The following is a 25,460-nucleotide window of genomic DNA, read 5'->3' on the forward strand; positions in this document are numbered from 1 at the left end:
TAGACGTTTAATAAACTTGTCAATGCTATTTTTAGAAAATAGAATTTTGTAACGATACCTGGGAATTCCCCGTATGTTAGAAAGCGCGCAAAACGATTGGTTGTTTTGTACCTCGTGACTAGGGACTTTCCCAATATGCAATTTTTCATGGAGGTGTAATGGAAAGAACTACGACACGAGCAAATACTTGGAATTTTCGAAAACTATTTGAAACTACACTGTGTGTTTCTGATCCCCATCCTTTTCATGGGGGAGAATGACGATTGTGGATACCAATAATGTCAATAACAACGTCAGTAACATGAGTAAGAGGGTTAAAACAAAACCAAAAGTAAGAGCAAGTGTAGGGTCTGAGATGACGCGGAAAAATGTCGCCGACAAGGAGAGCGCCGACCGCATTGCTGCAGCGGAGGCTATGTCATGTTTGTCTTCAACGCCGTTCATACTGCCATCTTCAGAAACAGTCCCCAAGGCTATGGCGGGCCAGAGTGTAAAACCGGATCCATCAATAAATATTGGAAACAACGAAGAAGGAGTGTACACGTCCACGTCTGTTTCTAAGAGGGGAAAATCCAGAAATCGTGGACGCGGGGGTAAGCGTTCTCCATCAAAACAAACCCATGCAAATTCTTCACTGGAAAGTAATATTGTTGTAAGTCAGAGAAATGCAGTTGCATCAGTTACTGAGCTATCCAAACCTAAAACAGTACCTCCAAGTACAGTTGTCAAGTTAAAAACAAGTACTACATCAATATCACAGGCATCATTAATAGCACAACAGTTAAGCAATATTGTTAAGCTGCAAAAAGAAAAGCAAGAGAATGCTATGCCATCACATTCCAATATTAAGTTTTCCCTTCAGCAAATGTTGGAGTTAAAAAAGGCCCAAGGCCAAGAACAGTCACAAACATCAAATAATGCAGTTCTAAAACTCCCTTTAACTGTGTCCACAAGTGATTCAAACCAGGCACGAGAACCAAGTAGTCCTAGTTCTATCATTAGCAATGAAAGCATAGAATTGCCCCAAACAACTGTTGATCACATTTTGAACCAAAATAAATATGACACACCTGAGGCTTCGTTACCGCTGAAGAAGAGGAGGCTACAGACTTACAAAGATGGGGAGGTACCTCAAAAAGACAGTACATCCCCCTCGCAGGCAGTGGTGGATCTGACCACAGATAAAGAGGACAAATCTAAAGAACAACAGGGTAATCACTTTGTATACATATGTATTTTGTGCAGTTATATTTAGTTTTTGTTTTCTTTATCATAATGCAAAAATTGAAGTTGATTTTCAGTGAATTCTGTATAAATCTCAAGTGCCTGAAAGATCCTCCGTAATGCTGAACACTTAAAAATAATCAAACCATTTCTATATCAAAATACATATGATCATTAATCATTTTGGAGATATATCAACAAAACTATTTTTTATTTATTTACAAACCATCATTCAATATGTGTTGAACTTTCCCTTAGCTTATTGCTACTCCATTGATCGTGCAAATCAATAACAACTGTGAGATTGAAATAGGTATAGCTTGTAAGCTTTATATGGCAAGAGTCCAAAAATAGCAAATGTTAGGGTCAATATTTTATAGTGAAGGATAGGAATATACCAACTTTGCCTGAAGTTTAATCTTAAAGTCAAGATTCAGACAAGCATATGTACAGCATTACCTTTTGATATTCTGAACTATATTTATTATAAAAATCCTTGTTTGTAATTCTTACTGTTAGAATTTCTTACGTACATGTAAGGGGTAATTATACAGTTAACCCGTGAGTCAGTTTATTAAAGCCCAACAGCACACTTTTAGCTTAAGCTTCAATAAATTTTCTGAATTTTGATTTGAAAGTGGGATGAATGATCAAAGGGATTTTTAAAACTCTTAGTAATCTCTCTCTCTCTCTCTTCAGATAGAAATAAAATATTTCATTACTGAATAGACTTGGAGTAATATCAGATGTAATCTGCAAATTCACAACTGGATACTGGTTTTCCCCCCAAAAGTTTATAGTTGATTTATAACAGTTACTTTTAATGAGTGATGGTAAAACACCAAAATTTATTCTTCATTGTTTATGCACAACTCTGACTAATTTTGTCCTATTTTAGTACATGCATGTATATTGCTTTCCTTTTCTATAGGCACTGCAAGGGTGTTGTCATCTGGGGTGTATGTGAATCCACAGACGAGTCTGATGCTTCTGTCTGAAATACAGATGGCGCTTCATCAGGATGAAGATGGTGACTTGTAAGGAACTTGTTTCAGACTTTTTTTTTTCATGGCACTTTTGCCAAGTATGCTTTTAACATACATTGAACTTTTCTATCTCAAACACTGACATCTCGAATACCATGGAGATGCTGAAGTGATTTGGAAGTCCCAACTTCTTATTCTTTAAAGTATTTTACCCTGGATATCTTGAATCCTTGGATATCTCAAATCCTTTGATATTTAAAAGGGTTTTTTTTCGTTTCCACTGAGTTCAAGATAATGGGGTTTGGCTGTATTATCACTGTCTTTACTTAAGTAATATAAATACCAGTATATTTGATACTTGATAATGAGAGTCAGAGTCTGAATGTAAAACACCAATCCTATGTGCTCCAGGGATGTAACATGGTCTCTTTAAAGTTAGCCCTAACAAATGTCTGATGAGCTTGTGAAATATACTGCTTATTTGATATTGCAGTAGAAACCAAGCTGAAATTGAGCTTGTGAAATATCATGATAGTGTTATTTTACAAGGTCCAGAACAATTAATTAATAATAAATAAAGGACTTGTAAATCCAGCCCAAAATGGCTAGAGGTAAAAAAAAAAAATGGCATAGACTGCACTCATAGTAGGTATTTATAAAACATTACAAATAACATTTAAATGACCTTGGTAATGAATGGTGTTTAAAAAAAAGGCATTTAACATGTTCAACTTGGTCCATTATGTACATACTAAAGTAGCCAGGTCACTTAATTCTTAGTCAGCTGATAATATTTATCAGTGGACTAGTACACAGAGTATTTGAGAGCACCTTAATTTATGGGGCTACCATGTGATAAAGACTGAAACACGACTAAAACGTGATACATACAGGTACAGAAATTCTATTTTTAACCAGGAATTAAATATACCTCTTGCCAAACCATCCGTATAGAAATGAATTGTAGAACGGCAGTTCATTCTGAAAACAATTTTTTAAAATCATTTGGGAAAACCAGATTTGCAACACAAATTATTTTTGAACATTTTATCTCCTGATTTGGGACATTTAAACCAGTTAGCACAATGTATGCATGCCTTTATATTCATGGGTATTAAATGACTCCTCTTGTGCAAAAACACATACAATATAAATGTAATGTAAGTTCTTTTTGTGAACTGACTAAGAATTTGAACGATACATAAATGCAGAAATCATGACCTTTCAAAATTGTCCTGATGGGTCAAAGAGGCAGTGCTTGTCTGTAAGAAGTTGCAAACTGAGCAAAAAAAACAAAACTTTCTTCTATGCACAGTGTAAGTTCATCTGTATAAATACAAATTCCATTTGTTTTAGTGCAAGTATTTTGTCTTGTAGGCCTTTACATATTGCTGTGGCTCAGGAAAACAGTGTAATGGTCCAAAAATTTGTTCATTTAATGACCATATCTGGCAAAAGTGTGGACAAGTATAACAAGTCACAGCAGGTAATAAGTAAATTAATTAGTATTATTGTTCATGAAATATTAATGGTCATTCATGGATTACCATCTTTTTTTTTTTGAAAAAAAGTATTGATATATAATATTTACCTGGTATTTTTAAAGTTTTATATTAAAAAGCTTGCATAATAATTCATGTTTTAAATTTCATGTCTCTTTGCATATGTATTCAACGTTTTTTTTTTTTTTATCTAAATAACCATTGATTTATTTCACTGTAACTGAACATAAGACAGCTTTATGCAAAATGGAACCCTGATACACCTGACTCTTTCTGAGAAATAAATTAAAAAAAATTGGGCCAATGTTTGAAGCCGCTAGTATATCATTGATTCATTATGTAAATTCATGTATTACTGCACTGGACTAGTGATAAAAATGTAATCAATAAAAAATAAAGCTTACAAGGGAAATTTCCATATTGCTCTTCTCTTTTTTTTTTTTTAAATGTACTTGATCAAGGTTCATCATTTTTTTGTTCACTCATAAAATTTGCTTTAACACTTCATAAGCTTTTCCAAGTCGCCCGCGTTGCACAGTGGTTGGAGGGTACGCTCTAGAGTCGTGGAGTAAGGAGTTGATCCTTACGTCGGGGGTTTGAATCCCACTGTGGAATGTGGAGACTGGTCCTTCGGATGAGACCGTATAAACCAAGGTCCCATGTTGCAGTAGGTGCTGGCACGAAAAAGATCCCTCACTGCTCAATCGCCCTGAGTGCCGATTATAGGTCAAAATTTGCAGCTCTCCACCGGGAAGTGGTGGCGTCTCCATATGAGTGAAAAATTATCGAGAGGGACATTAAACAATAATAAACAAACAAAATAAGCTTTTCCAAAAGAAATCTGCATTTTATGATTAAAATGCATACAATTTCAGCATACCCTGTGGGGCAAAATTGGACAAAAATGACCACTGAACTTGACAATTTTATAAAGGAATAATATTGATATATTTTAGCAAGAGTTAATTATGTTAATTATCTCTCTTATCAGATGGCCAATGAACCTTTAATAAAGGTTCTGATCAGGTGGTCTTGTATCTCTCTTGACTGATCCAATATGTTAACTCCTAGAGATTCTCTTTTTAGACGCCCCTTCACATTGCGATTGAGTTACAGTTTGATCAGGCTGTGTCTGTTCTCCTGATGGCTGGAGCCAATCCGTCTTTGGTTAATAAACAGGGTGACAGCTCCATACACCTAGCCATCAAACACAACACCATCAATAGTCTGGCACTGATGCTCATCAAGAGTCAACACAAGACAGATATAAATGCCAGGAACTTTGAAGGTATGGGTGCTGAATATTTTTTTTATGTAACTCACATACGAAAATTATTGTCCAATTCAGGTTTTTCAAAGAGGGGGCATAATGAGTGTTGAGGTAAAATTTATGCCCAGTACCAGTTTTTTTTTCCAAATAAGGAACTAAATTGTACATTCTTATCATTGTATGAGAACAAAAATCATAACCCTGAAGAACAAATATTTAAATATACTGTATGTATTTATAATAGAAATTTTATCTTGTTGAAACTTGGCCTTAACTGAAACTAATACTAATGCTGCAGTAATGCATATGTTCAAATATTGTGGTTTGGGATGTATAATTAGATATATTGATCACTGATTTGTACTTGACAATAAAAGTTTGTTTTTATACAAAAGAAATATAACTAAGTATCAAACTGTTCACTGGATATTATTGCAATATATATATTGTCTGCACTTATAATTAGGTGAGAAAGACGTGGGGGGAGTAAGAACCTCTTAAATTCCTTGTCTGTGATGTACTGTACTTATTTCCACTAAAGATAATTTTGTCTTCTGTGATGTTGAAAGACCAATATAGCAACAATGGAGGAAATTATTGAATCCTTATGAAATCATCAGCATGAACTCAATTTGATACAAGTTACCTGGTAGTTCATACCATGGTCATTAGCCATGGGAGAACCACCACGGGGGTCTATAGTTTTATAATGTAAGATAAGGAATTCGACAAAAGAGAATCTGCAGATTCTCTTTTTTTCAAATTCCTTATCTTACATTATAAAACTATAGACCCCCATGGTGGTTCTCCCATGGCTCATGTAGACTTCAGTTCGCTAATACCTGTGGTAAATACAATATGTTAAATTCAGTTTATTGACATCACCATGTTGGCATACAGTTGAGATAACAAGTCAAATGATAAACAAAAGAAAACTGAATTTTAACAAAATGGCTTCAGCATGCAAAACATTTTCACTCTTTTCTTCAAAGTCCATGAATTTCTTTTCTCTGCATGCACAAAACATCTACTATGAAATCACTTATTTTCGTGTGGGTTTAATTTTTGTGGTTTTTGAGGTATGAAGAGACCCATGAATTCATGTCCACCATGAAATGTAAAATTTCGTATGCATAACTATTCAACACTTCCCAACCTCGAAATCAATGATGTTGAACTGTCTAACTCTTCTTTGGCGTTAAGGGTCTTCTTGACAATAACTTCTCCTTGGATTGATTATCCCCTCATTTAGACATTTGGGTTTGATAGAAATCATTATAGACAATAAATAAATACATTCCATGTACAGTAAAACTCAGTTATAGCAAAGTCATGGGGACCTGTGAATTTACTTCGTTATATCCGTAATTCGTTATATCTGTATAATAAATTCGTTAGAGTATATACAGTTGAACTTCAGTATCTCGAACAATGATATCTTGAATACCATGGATATGTCAAAGTCATTTTGAAGTCCAACTGCTTATTCCTTACGTATTTTACCCTGGATATCTCGAATCATCGGATATCTCGAAGTTTGAGATAACAAGGTTTAACTGTATAACGAATTCACAATATGCATCTTTTTGTTCAAGTATGACTACCAAATATGTTCTAGGAGGTATTAAATTCAAAATTTTACTTGGGGTGCTAAATATTTCTGAGGAATAGAATTTCAAATCAAAATACTTATAAAAATTATGTGAGTTTAATATTTTGAAGAGCAAGATATTGAAAATTATTTATAAAAGATGTAATTTTCATTATTTTAAACCTCTACTGGACAGAAAACCAGTTCACTATATCCGTAAATTCATTATATCAGAGTTTGTTATAATCTTAATATTTTCCAAGAATTTGTTAAGAATTTCACCGGGGATTCAAAAAAACTTTGCTATATCCTTGAATTTGCTATATCTGTGTTTGTACTAAACGAGTTTTACTGTAAAGGGAACTGTTCAATTTTTCAATCGTATTCTTGGAACCAAGCTAGTAGATGAACAAAGAAAGAGATATAAAGGGTCAAGGTCAAAGATGTGCGGTAGAATTTTTTTTTAGGACAAAGCACTATATAATGATTTTTTTTCTGCTTATCACAATTTTTGCAAAAATATGCTAAAACACTATTTTTATTTCCTTTAGTCCCTTTTTTGGATTAATAATAGGAGTCCCTTTTTTGATAAATAATAGGGTTATTTATAATCTATATGGTATAAAGTCAGTGACAATTTAACACAAGTTAATTTTATGCAATCTAAAAAAAAAAATAAAGTGAAAATTGAATCATAGCGAAAATTACCTGTTTATGTATGGTATGAAGAGTAAAATTTGAGTTCAGTGTTACAGTCAGTACTTATTACATAACTTGTACTCACTACTCAGGGAGATATTAGAAAAAAAAAGTGATTTAGTGTCTAGGATACCTTTAAGGTTTGTCTGACATATACTGTAAACGGGTAAATTTACTCTTGGGTTTAAATTTTGCTATTGCCTAAATATGCATCAAATCGTGGCATTAAGGGGTAAAGAGTTAAATTGCCCCCCGTGTACCAGTATTTTTAAACATAGTTTACTCAGTTTTATTAACAATACATAACCCCAGTACCTCAAAGATTACCTCACATGTAATGTTCTTCCTTCTAATTCCCATAATTAACAACAAGTGCAAATATCCACATTAATTCCACAGTACTCTTTTCATTGACACTTATCTTATAAAGAGGGAAAAAAAAAAATATATAAAACAAGCATTCTGAGAGTATTGCATAAGCAATACATGTCCCCTACCGGTATCCCCCTTTTTTTTTAATAGGATGTCATTAACATATTTTATAAGACCCTGTATATGATAACTGCCCCCCCCCCCCCATGTGGACATTTCGGATTACTTGTTTATGAATAAAATGTCTTGGAATGAAGTCTGCCTTACAAAGACGTGTTTGACTAAGAATAACACAACAACTGCTTACATATGGAAAACATTCCTCGTTGTTCTTAACTCAAACACATACCAAAAAAAAAAAATTCAAATTGGGAAAAATATTCACTCTTTCGTTATTCATTATTTCACCAAGCATATTGAGTATTTGCTAGTAGAAATTGCTGAAAACAATGCACAAATGTCAATATTACTTAAACGTTTTCTGACTTCTTAACATGAGAACCTCAATTTGGAACATTAATATAGTGCAGCACGAACCCGATTTTGAACCCGAATATAAAAAAGAGGAATATTTAAAACTGATTTACTCCAGCACCTGTTGGTCAAATGTGACAAAATTCAAACTTGATCTGTAGTTTATCACTATAAAGGTACCCGCAAGTTTCAAATCAATTCTCAAAAGCATAAAGAAAAAAGTGCGGAAAACCATGTGGGACAGACTGACAGACAGACAGAGGGACAGACAGCTGGACAGCTAGACAGACAGATGGATGGACATACTCAGAGGAAACCTATAGTCCCCTCCAGTTTCACCGGTAGGGAACTAACAATAAAATTGTACATGCCAGCGACATTGATGTTATTTAATGTGATTGTTGCACTGTCTGAAAACTTGAAATCTAGTAGTGAGAATATATTTCTAATCACAAAAATGAAATATCTAGGGTGATTGTAAAATTGTTGCTCATGATGAAAAAAAAAACCAAGTTTCAGTTTTCATAACCTAAGGCAAAAATCAAGTGTGGAAAATTCCTTTTGTTTTTAGAGTTTTACAGAATGTTTACAACTAAATGTTATCTAGATGAGTATAGGTACCATGGTTTTATTCGAAAGCTTCTTATAAAATGTGTTTTAATTAAGGCTTGTGGAGTGTCTTTTGACAAATTAAAGTGTTGAGGACCTTGAATTGGAAGAAAATCAGTAATTTAGGAGCACACTATGGAACCCGTATTTTCCTATACAAATAAACATGCTGTTCTACAAGATTTTTGCATTACTACAATAGAACAAAACCATTCCCACTAATATTTTCAGCTTTCAACCCTGAAAAGTAGACCTTTTTTATTGGAAAATGCTTTAATTAACTTGAAAAAAAAAATTAAAATCTCAAAGGTTTCTGAAATTTAGTTGATATCTAAAAAGGTTAATTAGAAATTTTATTATAATTCTATTATTTGGTCTTTTAAACCATTTGAGAAATAACCGTCTTGTTTATATATAGGGTTTCTATGGGGTAAAATAGACATTTTTCTGATTTTTTTTCAACAATGCTACTCCTCCTCTAGTTTTTGCCTGACTTCAATCAAATTCTCTACACAAGTAAACTATACTAAGATGCATAATTAGGGCACTGCAAGGATTTGCGGGTGCCCTATAGTAATCACTCTGTCTGTCTGTCCGTCTTTCTGTTTTTCTTCCGTCCACAAATTTTCTGGTTTTTTTTCTAATAACTTTTTTTAGGGTTGACCAATTAAGTTCAAATTCGGTATGTTGGTTGAATAAGCAGTAATACATGTTTTGATGCTAAGTTTGGTTCTCTGTGTCATCCGGTTTGGAGCTGGGGTGGTGGGGTAGATTCCATAACTTTATATAAGAGTGAATGGGCAAAGAGAGATAACTGCTGAGAATATTCCTATTGTAAACTAAGAAAGGCTGCAGTGAGTCTCTTGGGATTAATTAACTTTCCTCTTGAAGAAAATCCAAAGCATTTATCTTTATCTGTCACATTGAAATTAATTAAGACCTCTGTCTCTGCAAATGAAGTTTGTTTTGAAGTTAAGGTCAATTCTGAATGATGTTTACATTCTCTGAGATATGGATTTAAATAATGTTCATACTTTATTTTGGTAAAATACACAATGAGTTATGATTTTATTGAATTCTAAAAACAAGATATAGATAAAGATACCTTTTTTATTTTTATTTTCTTTTCTTTTTCTTCTTTCTTTTTTTCTGCCTTATGTAAATTCAAGAGTACTATTTATTTTAACAGGTATTCAGATAATAACCTCATTCTATCATTGCTGAAAAAGTTCTTATTGTAAACTTAGAAGAAAAGGTTGAGAGAGCAGTATAGTTAATCCCCTGGGATTTATTATCTTGCTGGTTGCAGAAAAATTTAGAGGGGTTATCTTTCTGTCACTTTAAGATTAATTAACACCTTTGTCTGCAACTGATGTTTGTTTTGAAGTTAAGTTCAAGCCTGAGTGATTTTTGCATTCACTGAATGCTGGCATTTTAGAAAACACATGCTTCATTCTTCTTAAATATACATTTAATTGAGTTATTATAGATATGATGTTTTTAATGCCTTATGTAAATACAAGGATACTATTAACAGGTTGTTGGATATTTAGCAGTTGCTGTTGCTTATTCTTCATTATATATATTTTTAAATTTATGTTATCAAGTAAAATTCTCATCCCCTAATCTGCACCCTTATATTTCTACCCCTCGGCAGGGCCCTTGCTGACTGGTCAGATTTCTAGTTCTATTTATTGGGTTTTGATTTCGATTTTCGATGAATGGTGTTGCCATTGTTACTTAAAATAGAAATTTTTGTGAAATTCATACAAAACGCTACTCCTATACTGTTGGTCTGATTTCAGTTAAACTCTACAAAAGTAGTTCACACTAAGATGCCTAATTCTGTGTATCTTTTTTTTTTGATGATGAACAGTGTTGCCATGGTTACTATAAATAAAAATATTTGTTAATTTTTTTTCAAATACTACTCTTCCTACAGTTTTAGCTTGATTTCAATAGAATACACTAACATACATATTAATAATATGTATGTTTTGTTTTTTTTTAAAATTTTGTTGAATGATGTTGCCATGGTTTTTAAAATATAGATTTTATTGTTATTTTCCTTTGAAAATGTTACTCCTCCTACAGTTTTGGTCTGAATTCTGTAAAACTTCAACACAAGTAGAATACTTTAATATACATAATTCTCTGTATCTGTTTTTTTATTTTGACGAACATTGCTGCTGTGGTTACTAAAAATAGAAATTTCTTTGAAATTCTTTCAAATTAGTACTCTTTCAACAAGTTTGGTCTGATTTCATTTAAACTTTTTACCCAATTAGACTACACTGAGATACATATTTTTTATTTTAAGGAATGGTTTTGCCATGATTACTATAAATAGAAATTTTTGTGAAATTCTCTCAAAAGGCTACCTCTCCTACAGTTCTAGTCAGATTGGAATAAAACTTGCCACACAAAGATTTTAAACCAAGTATTATCGATTATTCTATGTATTGCTCCTATCATAGTTTCAAGTCAAAGTGTTACCTTTCTCAGTACAAACCAGTAGAGCTATAGTCTCATCAGAGACTTTTGGTTTTTTTGTAAGGTTAACATAAGCTCACTAATAAATTTGAATGTCAAATTACAAATTTTGCTGAATATTTGGCTGTTTCTTTTTAAGATTTTTTTTAAATGTTTGAACATGTGCAGAAAAAATTCAATCGTTTTTTCTGTGTATCCAAGAAATGACTTAATAAACACTATTCTTCAACTTAACCAGCAAAATATAGTAGACACTCATTTTTTATTATGTGGAAATGAATCTTTGTCTACCGATTCAAATATTCAAATTTTCTTTAGTGTCCAGATATTTATTTGAGAATCAGATAGATTCTAATTTAAACTGGTGTCTTTGATTTCAATATGTATATGTAGAATGAAAATTTTAAATTTTTTCGCAAACATGAATGCTTCTTGTTCAATAAACATTGTAATCAGTGTATATGTAACATTAGAGCTCTAGCTGGTAGATTACTCAGAGTATGTGTCTTTATAATTTTCAAATATTTTACATGTATAACATAATTTTTTGTAAATTATCTCAATTTATTTGTTATGACAATCATTTTGTATTCATTGATTGTATAACAAGGAGAGGATTTATTAAGTTGAAAGAACTTGTTTCCAATCCTTTTGTATGTATTATACAATAAAATATGTTCAAATCAAATCAAAAAATTCAAATGAATGTCATTATTAAGGACATTATTTTCTCGATCTCTCTGTTTTAGTAAACAGTATTTATATTACTAAGAAATTTGATGTTAAAAATCTTAGGAATACATGTAATTGGAATATCAGAATAACAAAACAAATTTTATATAATTGATGATATCATGACTATGGTATTGTTTTATTGCCTAGAACACGTGTGTAGAACCTATACCTATCACATATCTGTCAGTGGTACGTTAAATTGGTGACTACACTTCTCATGTTTACCTCTACAGGTTTGGCACCCCTTCATTTGGCTGTCATAAGGAATCAGATAGAAATGGTGAAAGTCCTTATAAGGTGTGGTGCTGATATAAACATACAGGTAGGTGGATAGCAAAGAAAATTGTATTTACTTGGAAAGGAGTGGAAGGTTCCACACATTTTATATGCAAAATACACTTGTAATGTAAATATACATAAATAACTTGCATGTTGACATAAATAAGTTGCATGTTCACATAAATATGTCACATGTTTACATAATTATCTCACAAGTTGACAGAAGTAAGTTGCATGTCGACATAGGTCTGTTGCATGTCTACATAATTATATTGCATGTCAACATATATAAATCACATATTGACGTAATTATGTTGCATTTTGTATCTATGATTATGGTGGCATATTTCTGCCCCCTTTATGCAAGATAAATTGTTAACATACAACATAGTTATATAGACATGCAACTTATTTATGTCAACATGCAAAATAATTATGATTACATGCAAGTTACCAATTTCTTTAGAGAATTTAATTTTCATATTGGTAAACTTACTTACGCCATTATAAGACATCATACAAGCAAGATACAACGGGATTTTTTTGACATGCGACTTATTTATGTTAACATGCTAGATAATTATGTAGACATGCGACTTGTCTATGTCAAAATGCAAGATAATTAGGTAGACATGCAACTTCTTTAGGTCAACATGCAAGATAATTATGTAGACATACAACTTAATTATGTCAATATGCATGATAATTATGTTAACATGCTAGTTAATTATGTTGTAATTTCAAATTCATATGATATTTGCAAATTGTATGACAGCAAAAGAGAACTTATGGTGGCATATTTCTGCTCCCTAAATGCAAGATAAATTATGTTAACATGCAAGAAAAGTATGTTAACATGCAAAATAATTATGTTTTACCAATCTTTTTTGAGAATCTAATTTTAATGGTGGTAAAATTACTTTCTAACGCCAGTATATGACATCATACAATCTAACTACAACAGAATTATGTTGACACACGACTTATTTATGTTAACATGCAAGATAATTATGTTAACAAGCAAGATATTTATGTCAACATGCGACTTATTTATGTTAACATGCAACATAATTATGTAAACATGCGACTTATTTATGTCAACTTGCAAGATAATTACGTTAACATTCAACTTATTTATGTTAACATGCAACTTATTTATGTCAAGATGCAACTTATTTATGTTAACATGCATGTTAAATTTTAACATGCAAGGTATTTATGTCAACATGCAAGATAATAAGTTGCATCCTAACATACATATCTCGCATATTGACATAATTAACTCGCATGTTAACATAATTATCATGCATATTGACATAAATAAATTGCATGTCTACATAATTATTTTGCATTTTGACATAAATAAGTCGCATGTATACATAATTATCTAGCATGTTAACATAAATAAGTTGCATGTCAACAAAATCCTGTTGTATTTTGCTTGTATGATGTCATATAATGGCATTGATAAGTAAGTTTACCAATATTAAATTAAATTCTTTAAAGAAATTGGTAACTTGCATGTAAACATAATTATTTTGCATGTTGACATAAATAAGTTGCATGTCTACATAATTATGTTGCATGTTAACAATTTATCTTGCATATAGGGGGCAGAAATATGCTGCCATAAGAACTAGCTAATTTTGTCCAAAAAGAAGTACATTTTGTACTCTGAATAGAAATGAAACTAAACAAGCAGGTAATATTGGTAAGACATCAGCCAGACACAGAGTATAACTATGTATCTCATGGTAAAGTCATCTTGAGGGATGTGCTGATAAGTGCCAGAAATCTGAGTATGAAAGCAATCCTTTTTCTAGGTATTAGAAAATAAAGTAAAAAATTTAGTATACAATGTAACCCTTTCTTTAGGATGGTAAAAGTGGGAGGACTCCATTGTTCCATGCTGTGGAGGGGAATCAGCTAGCATTAGTGATGTTGTTCAGACAATGCAATGCCAACCTAGAACTGACTAACTATGCAGGTATCACTGCTTTAATGGCTGCCCAGGCCAAAGGTTTCTCCGAAGCTAGCTCTATTCTAATGGTGGGACTTGATCCTAAGGCCATAATAGAGCACAAAGAGAAAGAGAAGTTGTTGATGCCAAATAAAAAGGTAAGAACAAACACACATTAAGTGAATTGTTTGTGTTTGCAAACTTCTAAGTGTAATTTCATATTCATGTGGAAAAGAAAAGTTTTGTAAGTGATTTTATAAAGATCTCCGTAAACATATAACATATGAGTTTGTATTTTACTTAGTGCCTTTGGCAGAGAGCAGCTTCTGCTAAATTAAGTAGATCGCTAAATGGCATGCACATACATGTATATAACATGAATACATGATGTGTATACATTCATAAATAAACTAAATCAAAGTTGAAAAATCAATTTCTGCAAAATAGGGTACATGCTGAAGTAACATATATTTACAGTATTTTTTACAGTTAAATAAGTCATAATATTTTTCTTCTTTTTTGGAGGGCGTTGAGGAGGAACTACACTAATACTAAGATGTGTTCTTGTTTTTGCAGATGCCAATACCTAGGATACCAAGTAAAGCTCATCTCATTGTGAGTGGTATTCAGAGGGGTGTTAAAAAAGAAAACAATGATGGTGAAAATGAAACCAGTTTATCGAATACTGGTGAAGAGACTCAGAAAGATGCTAAACCTAAGTTAGAAGAGAAAGGAGATAATCAGCAATTGTCTGAATATAGTGAAAGAGAACAGAGAATGATAATAGAAATGAAGAATGATACGCCATCTGTAAAGGCAGTTCCAATGGAAATTGATAAGACAGAAGTTGTGGAGGATGGAATAAAACATATTCCTCCTCAGTTAACTATGAACATTCCCATTAAAAAGGAAAAACCAAAGCGTAACAAACAGAAGAAGATGCTTTCAAAAAGTGAAAATAACCTGGGCAGTGATCAGCAGACGTCCTCCATTGTAGTGCATCTGCCAGACTCGCAGAAAGGGACTGTAGATTCTGTGGCAGATACTAAAGTGATGGTGTCGACTACTGACCCAGTTAGTAATGCTGTCAGATCTATACCTGTTAGTAATGGTCCAAACAAATCTGCAGTTACAACGGAGAATGTGACCAGCATCAATGCTAGGACAGCCTCTTTATTGGCAGCACACCTAAAAAGTGTGAAAAATTCACTAACTAAACAAAGTTCCTCATACCCACTTAACCTGTCCTCCAATGGGAAGGAAGCTGGAAATTTGGAAAAATCAGATAGCATTGTGTCCAGTGGATCATAGCACTTTGTTTAATATTTACTTAATAATTTTACATTAATTATGTGTTATTTTTATGGGATTTTGCAGAATTGTGCATTATCAGCTTTCTGTGCTGGTTTATTACTTCCATGCTGAGAGCTCTGAATTACTTCCCTTTTTTAAAATAGTTACAAATCACCCTGATTTATGAAATTTTTGGAATCAAATCAAGAAATATAAAATAAATGTTAACTGTAAGTGTTATTATATATATACATGTACTTCAGTTATATATTTTTCAATTATAATTGAAACATCAACTTAAAGCACATTCACAATCAATATCTTTGTATGCTTGGGTTTTTTTTTATGTAAACCCCCTCAAGAAATGTCTGCAGAAAAAGCAATTAGATATGCATTTTGGAACTGATAGACACTATTTACAGTATTCACTATAATAGAAAATAATTCTAAAGCAGAAACTGACTATCTTTTTAAAATGCTGTGGAAGAGTTTATTAGGTATTAGTTAACAAAAAACAAAACTGAATAATTATTTCATAATTGACACATTTTATTTTCAAATTCTGAAAATGTCTTCATTTTATGCTGTGAAATATCTTCCATGATTGATGATTTCATTACAGAATCCTGAAGACTGATATGTATACTAGTATTTTTCTATTGCTTTTAATGATAGATTATGTATATAGGTTGTAGCTTCTAATGGGCATTACTGGTCAAAATAAACCTCACAGGCTTCAGATTTTATGTGTATTTCTTCCTTTCTATAGACATGCATTTAGCTAGAATAACATGGTGTATAAAATATAGATTATCATTTCAAAAACAAGATTTGGCTTTTATAATACTGCCAGTGTTTGTATGAAAATTGCATTGTAAAATGTTTTGTATAGTCAGTGGTTTTTTTCATGTGTACAAATGTTACATGTTCAATCAGTCTCACTATTAAATTATGTTGCATTCTACTTCAGACAAGTCTTTTAAATACTTAATTGTATAATGCCATGCGTTGTTCTAGTAGTGTTTGTTGTCAAATCTTATTGACCAATGACCAGACTTCATTCTATAGATTCATCTTGCACTCTTGGTGTATGGTTGTGTTATTAATTTGTAACATTTAAAAACTGTCTTCCTTGAAAAGTAAGGACTGGTCTAAAGTTATTGATATGTTAAAAGAAACTTTAAAAAAAAAACATTTAATTTCTTGTAGATTAAATAATAGAATTGTAATTAATCAAACCAGTCATGAAAAATGTCCAATTGCGTCACCTTACCTGCCTTTTAGAAATACATGTACGAGGGTTGTTCGAAAAGTTCGCGAACTTCTGTCATTTTTAACTATAAACGTCATATTATATAGTTTGGTAGACATGTTTAAAGAATAAATTTCAATGGTTTGAATTTAATATTTCTAATATATCGTGATATATAATATATCTTGAAATATTTCAAAATTTAAAACCACGGAAATGGGATCACGGCGCAGCTCAGAATTTAGTAGTTAACTCAGAATTTATTAGTTTACAAAAAATGCACTTGATGATGTCTGTAGTCATTTCTCTATAAAGTGCTGAAAAAAAATCTAGACTTTCATATTAAGAATTGTTACATAATTTCATACATATGTCGTCTACATATATGACGAAATAATTTGCTTCGGGGACAAGAAATCCATCTCAGGAAAGGTGAGGCAAAAAAGATGACGCCGTAGAACGTCAAGGATCAGCGACTAGCAATACAATTTTATGTTGCACTCAAAAAAACTCCAGAATAAACTCTGGAAATGCTGGAGGAAGTAATAAATATATTGAAAGTGAGCTGGGTGCTTCGCTGTTGCGGATTTGTTAAAGTAGATCCTAGGGTTACGCTGTAAAAATTAAGAAAAACTCTTACTGAAATAATTGTTAGAAAACTGAATGCCAGATATAGGTGGGTATGCGGCCAGATTGTGTGAAATGCATAGGGAAAGTATTTTTTGAGAAACTCATTACATTATGTTATTGATGTTACAATGCTGTTAAGTTTGCTCCGTGATAACAAAACATATGAAATTTAAAGTTAAGTAACACGAGTTTCATTTAATCATATTGAATGAAACTTCACACATCAAAATAAATGTTTTTACGTGTAATAACGTGATGATTTTGAATTTCTTGAATATAATATAGCAAAAATTGACACGAACTTTTCCAACAACTCTCGTATGTATGAATGAAAAATGAAGACTCACATTTCATACTAGTAATTTTTGCTTTTACTCACGATTGTGGTCTTCACATTAAACATGATTTGCCCTTTCCTTTAGGAACTAAGACTCGTACAGTCAAAAGAAATTGAACAGTTAAACTGAGTTTGATTTTGCACTTCGAAAAAAGCAATTATATCGGATTTTATAGTTTTCAAATGGAGTATATTGAAAAAGTAGTCCTTATATTAAAGAAAACGAATTATAAATGTAATCAATAAATTCATTATGTCTAAAGGGCAAGGATGTTCACTATCAATGTTCAAAGAAATACGACCAAGAATAAAGAAATAAAATGCACAAAATAAAAAAAAGAACTTTCACAAATCAAAAAAAAAAAAAAAAAAAAAAAAAAAAAAAATTGCAGGAAAAATGTTCTTTCTAATTTTGTTGAACCACTATAATTTTTTTCTAAGAAGAAAAATAAATTACATGACAAGTATTTTCCATATGGATATATGGACATGTGCACAAACCAAAACTTGCATACTGTACTCTACATTTAAAAAAAAAAAACAGACGTCATTTATTGGATTTTGTTATTTTCAATTGTCAAAAGAGACAAGATCAGCAAACTCTAAAAAGTCGGGAGCTTTGTCATCATTTACACACAGTTTCACCATACTTTTTTTTCCATACGGGAGCTCTTTTATTATTTACACACAGTTTCACCATACTTTTTTTGATACGTTGCCCTTTCTTCCTAAACTTTGAAAACCGCTGCAATTGCCCTGGTACGTTGAACACGTAATGATTTGGTCATATATGCTGCCTCGCTCTAAGGATCGAGATACGCGAGGGTTACATCTCTAGGGGGATAATGCGGAGGCAATAGCGCAAAGGCGAGCTGGCGACAATCCGATGGCAAAACATTAGGGCGAGGGAGCGACAATGCGAGGGCGCGATTCTAAGGGAATGACAATGCAAGGGTAATGCTTATTTTGCTCTCGCCAAGGCAACTAGCTTTCTCCCTACCTTATAGCATAGTTACTATATAACGTCCCTGCCCTTTCGCCCTGAAGGTGGGATAAGAGGGGGCGACAGGTCCTTCCAGTCTTCCACGTGTTATGTCAGCTTCTGTTGTTCAGTATTTGCCAGCATTTGTATCTTTGAGTCCTTGACAGTCCAATATCTGATGGGGAGGTCATCTTGTACAAAAACAGATGTTAGCGTATATGTTTTCATTTTCCAAATAATAAACCAAATTATGTGTACTTGTTCATAGTCATTCAAGATTAGATTGAGGAAATAGTTTAATTCTATTTCTATTTTATTCATTCCTTCACAACTCCAATAAACTTATATAATTTTTGCTTAAAGGAAATTGTTATTAGTGGAAATATGATGGAAGGGAAGAAAGTTGTGTTCATTCACAGAAAAAGGAATAAAATGAAGAGATAATGGTTTGGCATCATTAAATTTATTACCAAATAATGATACTAATCTGAACAAAAGAAGAAGAAAAACGAATATTGATTTATTCTTGGATTTCTTTCCGTTTTGCTTCAAAATGTGTAACAGTCTATTTTTGTTAAAGTAAATATTCAGTTATCCAAAGTTATTTGACTATAAACATTAAGACAAACAAAATATCACTCCCTTTCCTAATGGAAGAATACTAGGGAAGAAGAATTTTCATTTTTTATTTCGATATTAATGAAACTTTTCAAATTTATTATTTTTGCATTTTGATTGAAAATCGGCTACGAAAACCAAGGCGTTAAAAGTGGCTCAAGTAACGCAAATCTTATCAGAATACATTACTTCTAATCCCCCCTCCCCCTTATCCAACTCTTCGTTCTTAGGAATATGCCAATTACTTTTTTCCCCTTTGGGCAGCTTTAATATTTCATGAATGAAATGTGATGTGTAATATGGGAAATCGTGACTCCAGATAGATAAAACAGATGTGTGTTAGACATGAACTCCCGTGTATTTGCCGTGTTCCCAGTTTTGCAAATGCCAATTTTTAATTAAAAGATCACAACACCTATACTTTTGAACTACGTCAAACCTCGTTATCTCGAACTCGATGGGATCGAGAAAAAACTTCGAAATATCCAGAGGTGGATCCAGCGCCGGCGCGCCGGGCGTGCGCCCCCCCCCCCCTCCCGTTTGAATTTTTTGAAAAAAATTTTGTTTGTATTATCCTAAAATCAAGGGGAAAACACCTCTTATTTGTTAGAATTTGTCCCCCATCAAGGCTTTACCCTCGACCCACTGGGGGCTTCAATGCAGCCCGCAGACCCCCTGCCTTTTACTGCGCCCCCCGTTAGGAAATTCCTGGATCCGCCGCTGATATCCGAGGATTCGAGATATCGAGGGTAAAATACTTAAATGAGAAGTTGGGACTTCCAAATCACTTCGACATATCCATGGTATTCGAGATATCAGTGTTCGAGATACCGAAGTTCAACTGTAGTTCACGAAGAACAATATATCTTAAGTTGGTTCTTAAATCTTTGAAAGCATTTGTTCTTCCACATATCAGCAAAGATTTTAAATGTTTTAGTGGCAGTGACTCATTTAATTTACTTAGTGGAAAAGGATTTTACGACCCTTATAGAAGATTTTTATACCCTTTATAATTTAAACATGGGATCAACAGCAATATAATTTTTGATCTTTGACCTCTTGAATAAAGCTTCAAAGCAATCACGTCTCTGGTTAAGGTCAAATAATAGTATATCAAAATATAACTTTTTTCAACAACTTTATTTCCTTTAACTTGCGTAATCTGTTTTTATAAGTTCCTTATCTATCATCAATGGTTTGTTCAATTTATCCTGGTCTGACAAAACACTACACGATTTATTCAAGTTACTATAATGAGACACCTTATTCACGAAAACTACATTTCTAGGGGTCTACGAAATAGATTATATTTAGTGAAAAGTATCTTATTCAACATCAGTTCCAATTTTAAAAGGGTAGATTTTAAAGTTACGTAAGGTTGATATTGTTGAACTTTTAAAACAACCTTTTTTTCCTAAAAAGAAAAAAAAATCTTATATGTTATTACAACTACATTATCATACTAGAAATGAAAACCAAAAGAAAGAATTGATATCATTGTCATTCATGTACTTGACCAATTCATTCTGATTCCTTACTTTGAAAAGACATTTGATATAATGAATGTTACTAGGGATGATATATATCTACGTACATATCTTCTATCTTTTTACGATGTGAAAAGAAGAGAATTTTCCACAGAAAAAGTTTTGTTTGTCATCATTTCATACCTTTTAATAATAAGAACTTTGCTCTAAATACTTTTTTTAAATCATATATTAGCGTGAATTTAAATTAGCAGAGAATAAGCAGTGCAAAATTAAAGACATTAAGATATGATTATCGCTAAATTGAGTATGTTTCGTTATGTTCAGCATAGGAATCTCACACTGTTTTAATATTCAAATCCACGTTCGACTGTATACACAAAAACCTTAACTTAAAAAAGATGGATGCTCTTACTCGATGTATAAAACATTTCCATTGTAGAGTTTGCTGAATACAAAGAAAAAAATCTTTCTTGAACCATAAAATAAATTTCCTACTGTTAAAATTCTCAAATGCATCCCCTGCCGACTGGTCACATCCGCCATGTGCTCCTTGTCATAGTTCGGCAAACGGGAAAATCTGTCGACAATTCAGTGTGAAAATAATGGCCTAACAATTAGAATGAAAATAAGGTCTTGGAATAAGGTCTTTGTATCGACCATAGAATTTGCGAAATGTTGACTTTAAACGAGACTGTTGATATTCTTGTTTCATCGACTTATTCGTCAATAGTTTAATTCGTTATTGTTCATAAGTAGAGCATGCTCTTGTGTATTAGCTGGGAGACATAAACTCCATATGCAGGTGATAATGGTATTTTGCTACATAAATAAGGGAAGTTGAGGATAGAAAAGTTGAAGTCATCACATTTATCATAAAGTTTTGTTGTTAGGTTATCACCAATGTCTTTTTCTAGTAAAATATCCAAATATGAAACAGATGTGTCAGACTCTGTGGTATCTTTCATTTCAAGCTCACTGGGATATATCGTGTCGACATATGAATGGAAGTAAGTATTGTTAATTGATGATACGTCGTCGATATATCGAAAATGTCGAGTTGAAGCCCACAGCAAGAGACTTCTTTTTTTCATGTAGAATTTTTTTTAAAATAAATTTTGCTTCATATGAATACAAAACTAGGTCTGCTAACAACGGGGCGCAATTAGTACCCATGGGAATTCCGACAGATTGTTGGAAGACTTGATCTCCAAAAACTACATAGATATCGTCAATCAGAAACTCAAGCATCTTTTTAATATCAACTTTAGGGTACCTGTGTGTACAATCAGAATGTTTTTAATAAAATAATTTTGCAAATGACCAATGACAAGGTAAGTAAATTTGCGAGTTCCATTTTTATTGAAAAAGCAGCTGTCTTTGATGTCAAAAAGCCTGGACTTCAGTTCATCGTGGGGAATGGTTGTATAAAGTGTTGAAAAGTCGTACATTTGATTTTGTCAAAAAAAAATCTTAAAGTTTTTTTTTTCGGAGTTTTTAAGTATCCACATCTGATATACACCATTTCTCAAATATATTATTGTACAGTACTCCTGAAGTGTCTTCTTTATTGCTTTTAATATTTTAGAGAGGATTAAAGAAAGAGGTTTGGTTGAACATTTACTGGAACCCGCTAAGTATTTTTTGAGTTTATATTTGAGATATAAAAATTCATGTGTATACAATAAATCGAAAACGTTTCAGAAAAAAAAGATTTATTCATATCTCATTTTTTGCAGCAGCTTAAGACTCATTATAATATATTTATCTCACTATTCTTGATTAAGATTCTCGGACCATTCTACAGCTCAAAAACCCAAGACACACCCGTTCGCGTTCAAAATAAGAGCAAACTTTATTCATCAATTGTTTTTTAAGTTATTGAATCAGCAGAAAATAGTGTAAAAATGCAATCCAATAAATTGTTTTGTATCAAAACAACGTGTCGTTGAAACCAATACGTTCTTCATGATCATGACTAAGCATGTTGCATCTATAGGACAGGACTTTGCACATTTCACCTACGACAGACTTTCTGCATTTAGACTAGGGTTGTTCACATCCACTCCTGTAGCACTCCTATATTTTTAGTCCATATGTTTTTAATTGTATCTTTAACCGTCAATAAGCAAGTAATTGGATGTATTCCAGGCACTTTTTTGAGTTGTTGCAAAGAAAAAGTACTGTATGTGCTGTAATTTAGCATCCTGGTACTAAGCATCAAATTTCGAAATTAATGGCCAGCATTCTGACCTATTACACAATTTAATAAAGATTAAATATACCTTATTTGTTCACATATGTTTGTTCAAAGAGTTTCTAAGGTGAAACACTGTTTTTCTCTGCTTTTTTTTAAAATAAAGGGTGATTCTAATATTTCAAGAAAGTATCAGTCATGACATACATGTATCTCGTTATGGACTTTAAAAGTCCTAATTTTGTTGCAACATATTTTGGCATTGTCAAATGCAGTATATTGCGCTAGTTCTATTGTCATTCACAAGTGAATCTTTTTGATCTTCTAAAAAAGGACTTGAGTTATGCACTTTTTATATATAATATCTTTATATATTTTTCTTTTTTTCCGTAAAAGATGGCTTTTAACATCAGGTAAGATAAGAAAACACACACAAAAAAGAAGAAAAACAAGATGTGCTTATGAAGCACTGATGCCCTGTATGGCAGATCAAGGCCAAGGTGAAAGTTCCTCAAATGTAGGTCAAACTCCAAGATCAAGAGGCAAAAAATGTTGGTACCGAAAGGAAACTTTCGTCACAAAGAATACACATGTGAAATATGAAAGCCCTAGTAAAAGTCAGAAATTATGGCTAAGGATAAGTTTATCAAAAGAAGGCCATAATCCAAGGTCAAGGTCATGAGTTCAAAAATCTTAGTATCAAAGAAAAGGTTTTGTCACAAAAAATACATACATGTACTTAAGTAAAATATTAAAGCCCTAGCACCAACTGTAAAAAAGAAGATATGTTAAAGTTTTTTTTCTCAAATGAAGGTCAAACTCCAAGGTCAAGGTCATGACGTAAAAAATGATAGTACTCAAAGAAAGATCTTATCACAAGGAATATACAATATCAAGTGATACATAAAAGCACAAAAATGTAAAGTCAAGAGGTCAAACATGTTAGTGCCCAAAAGAAAGGTCTTGTCAAAAGGAATACACATGTGAAATATGCAAGCCCTAACATTAACTGTTCAAAAGTTATGGGCAAGGCTAACTTTTTCGCAGACAAACAGAAAAACAAACAGACAGGCGGATGGACCAAAACTATATGTATATAAAAACCACAAACAAACAAAAACACAATACAAACAAACAAACAAAATAAACCAAACAAACAAAACAAAACAAAGCAAGTTAAACCATGGAGAAGTGAGATTTTGTGATTTCCTCACAAAAGAGTACAAAACCATCGGATTTAAATGAAAGGCGAAAAAAAATAACATTAAAACATACCATATTCTTAAATTTGAAACGTGTTGCTGTTCAATTCGTAATATTCGAACCAGCAGATAAATGTAGCTGTTAAAGATTCAGTTTTGTAAGAACATGCTCAATTTTTATTAACCTATATCTTCTGTCGTATTCAAAGTATGAGACTTTTTAACGTAAAAAAAAATCACAGTTTTATATATATATATATATATATATATATATATATATATATATATATATATATATATATATATATATATATATATATATATATATATATATATATATATATATATTTCAGACAAAATGTTACATAAGGTCATTCTGCATTGTTAACAATACCATAAACAGAAACTGAGACTGAACTATCACTTAATTAACCATGTTTGTTTAAAGATATAATTTGACAGATGACTGCAAAGGATAGACGGGGTAAAATACACATTGTTAGCAGTTCACAGTCCTCGAAGATGAATTAAGTAATATCTTTAAAGAAATACAGGACAGGATGGGTAACAACATGGTGTTTAAACAGCAACTAACACTTCACAAACTGCCCATTTACCCCAATGATGTCAATCCTAAGAACCTTAATTAAATACCTCTAAATCAGCCGAAATAAATATGTGAAAACGTTATAACTTATCAACATTAAGATTTTTTTTTTACATTGTAAACTGAATCTTAAGGAAATTTAATGAAATTATCAAAACTATTAAGCGACACCTTTCGCCCTCGTTTATTTGTGTTATTAACGATTATTTACAACAATAAAAGAACACCCTTTTCGCTAGAAATACCGAATAACTATTACGTAAAAATAAGGCGTAGCGAAAAAGTGGTGATCTACAATATATATAACTATTGTAATTTCCCAGCTTATTGAATTTCTAGACCTCTTGACTTTCGACTAAATATCATTTATATTAATTATTAAATATATTCATAAACGTTTTATTGCACACGTTTTTTAAAACAATTTTCAAATACAGTTTTCTTACTACAGATAGATGAACGTTGTTCGTAAGTTTAACAATAAGTAGAAAAAGAGCTTATATCGGCTTGGCCAAGATCAGGTGCCCATTTCCACATGAATGATGTTATATAGACGTAACTCTTTATAGTTACAATTAATCTAAATGTCTTTAGTTGCATTGTAAAGAGCAGAATGAGAGCTTTCCATTGGTATATAATATCATATATATAGTACCTACAT

General features: G+C 32.1%; 1 protein-coding gene across 1 annotated transcript; it reads left to right on the forward strand.

Moving 5' to 3' along the window:
- The first annotated feature begins 83 nt into the window (after nucleotides 1–83).
- Nucleotides 84–16,451, forward strand: LOC133192242 (nuclear factor NF-kappa-B p100 subunit-like). The gene is made up of 7 exons (XM_061328233.1): nucleotides 84–1,211; nucleotides 2,156–2,261; nucleotides 3,588–3,696; nucleotides 4,799–5,000; nucleotides 12,189–12,277; nucleotides 14,110–14,352; nucleotides 14,771–16,451. Exons 1-7 carry the CDS (start codon nucleotides 257–259, stop codon nucleotides 15,503–15,505), a joined length of 2,439 nt encoding a protein of 812 aa, XP_061184217.1. The 5' UTR covers nucleotides 84–256; the 3' UTR covers nucleotides 15,506–16,451.
- Nucleotides 16,452–25,460: the final 9,009 nt, after the last annotated feature.

The sequence above is a fragment of the Saccostrea echinata genome, unplaced genomic scaffold (assembly GCF_033153115.1).
Source record: "Saccostrea echinata isolate AGI-Se365-2 ecotype Australia unplaced genomic scaffold, CSIRO_AGI_Sech_v1 ptg000025l, whole genome shotgun sequence".
Taxonomy (NCBI): domain Eukaryota; kingdom Metazoa; phylum Mollusca; class Bivalvia; order Ostreida; family Ostreidae; genus Saccostrea; species Saccostrea echinata.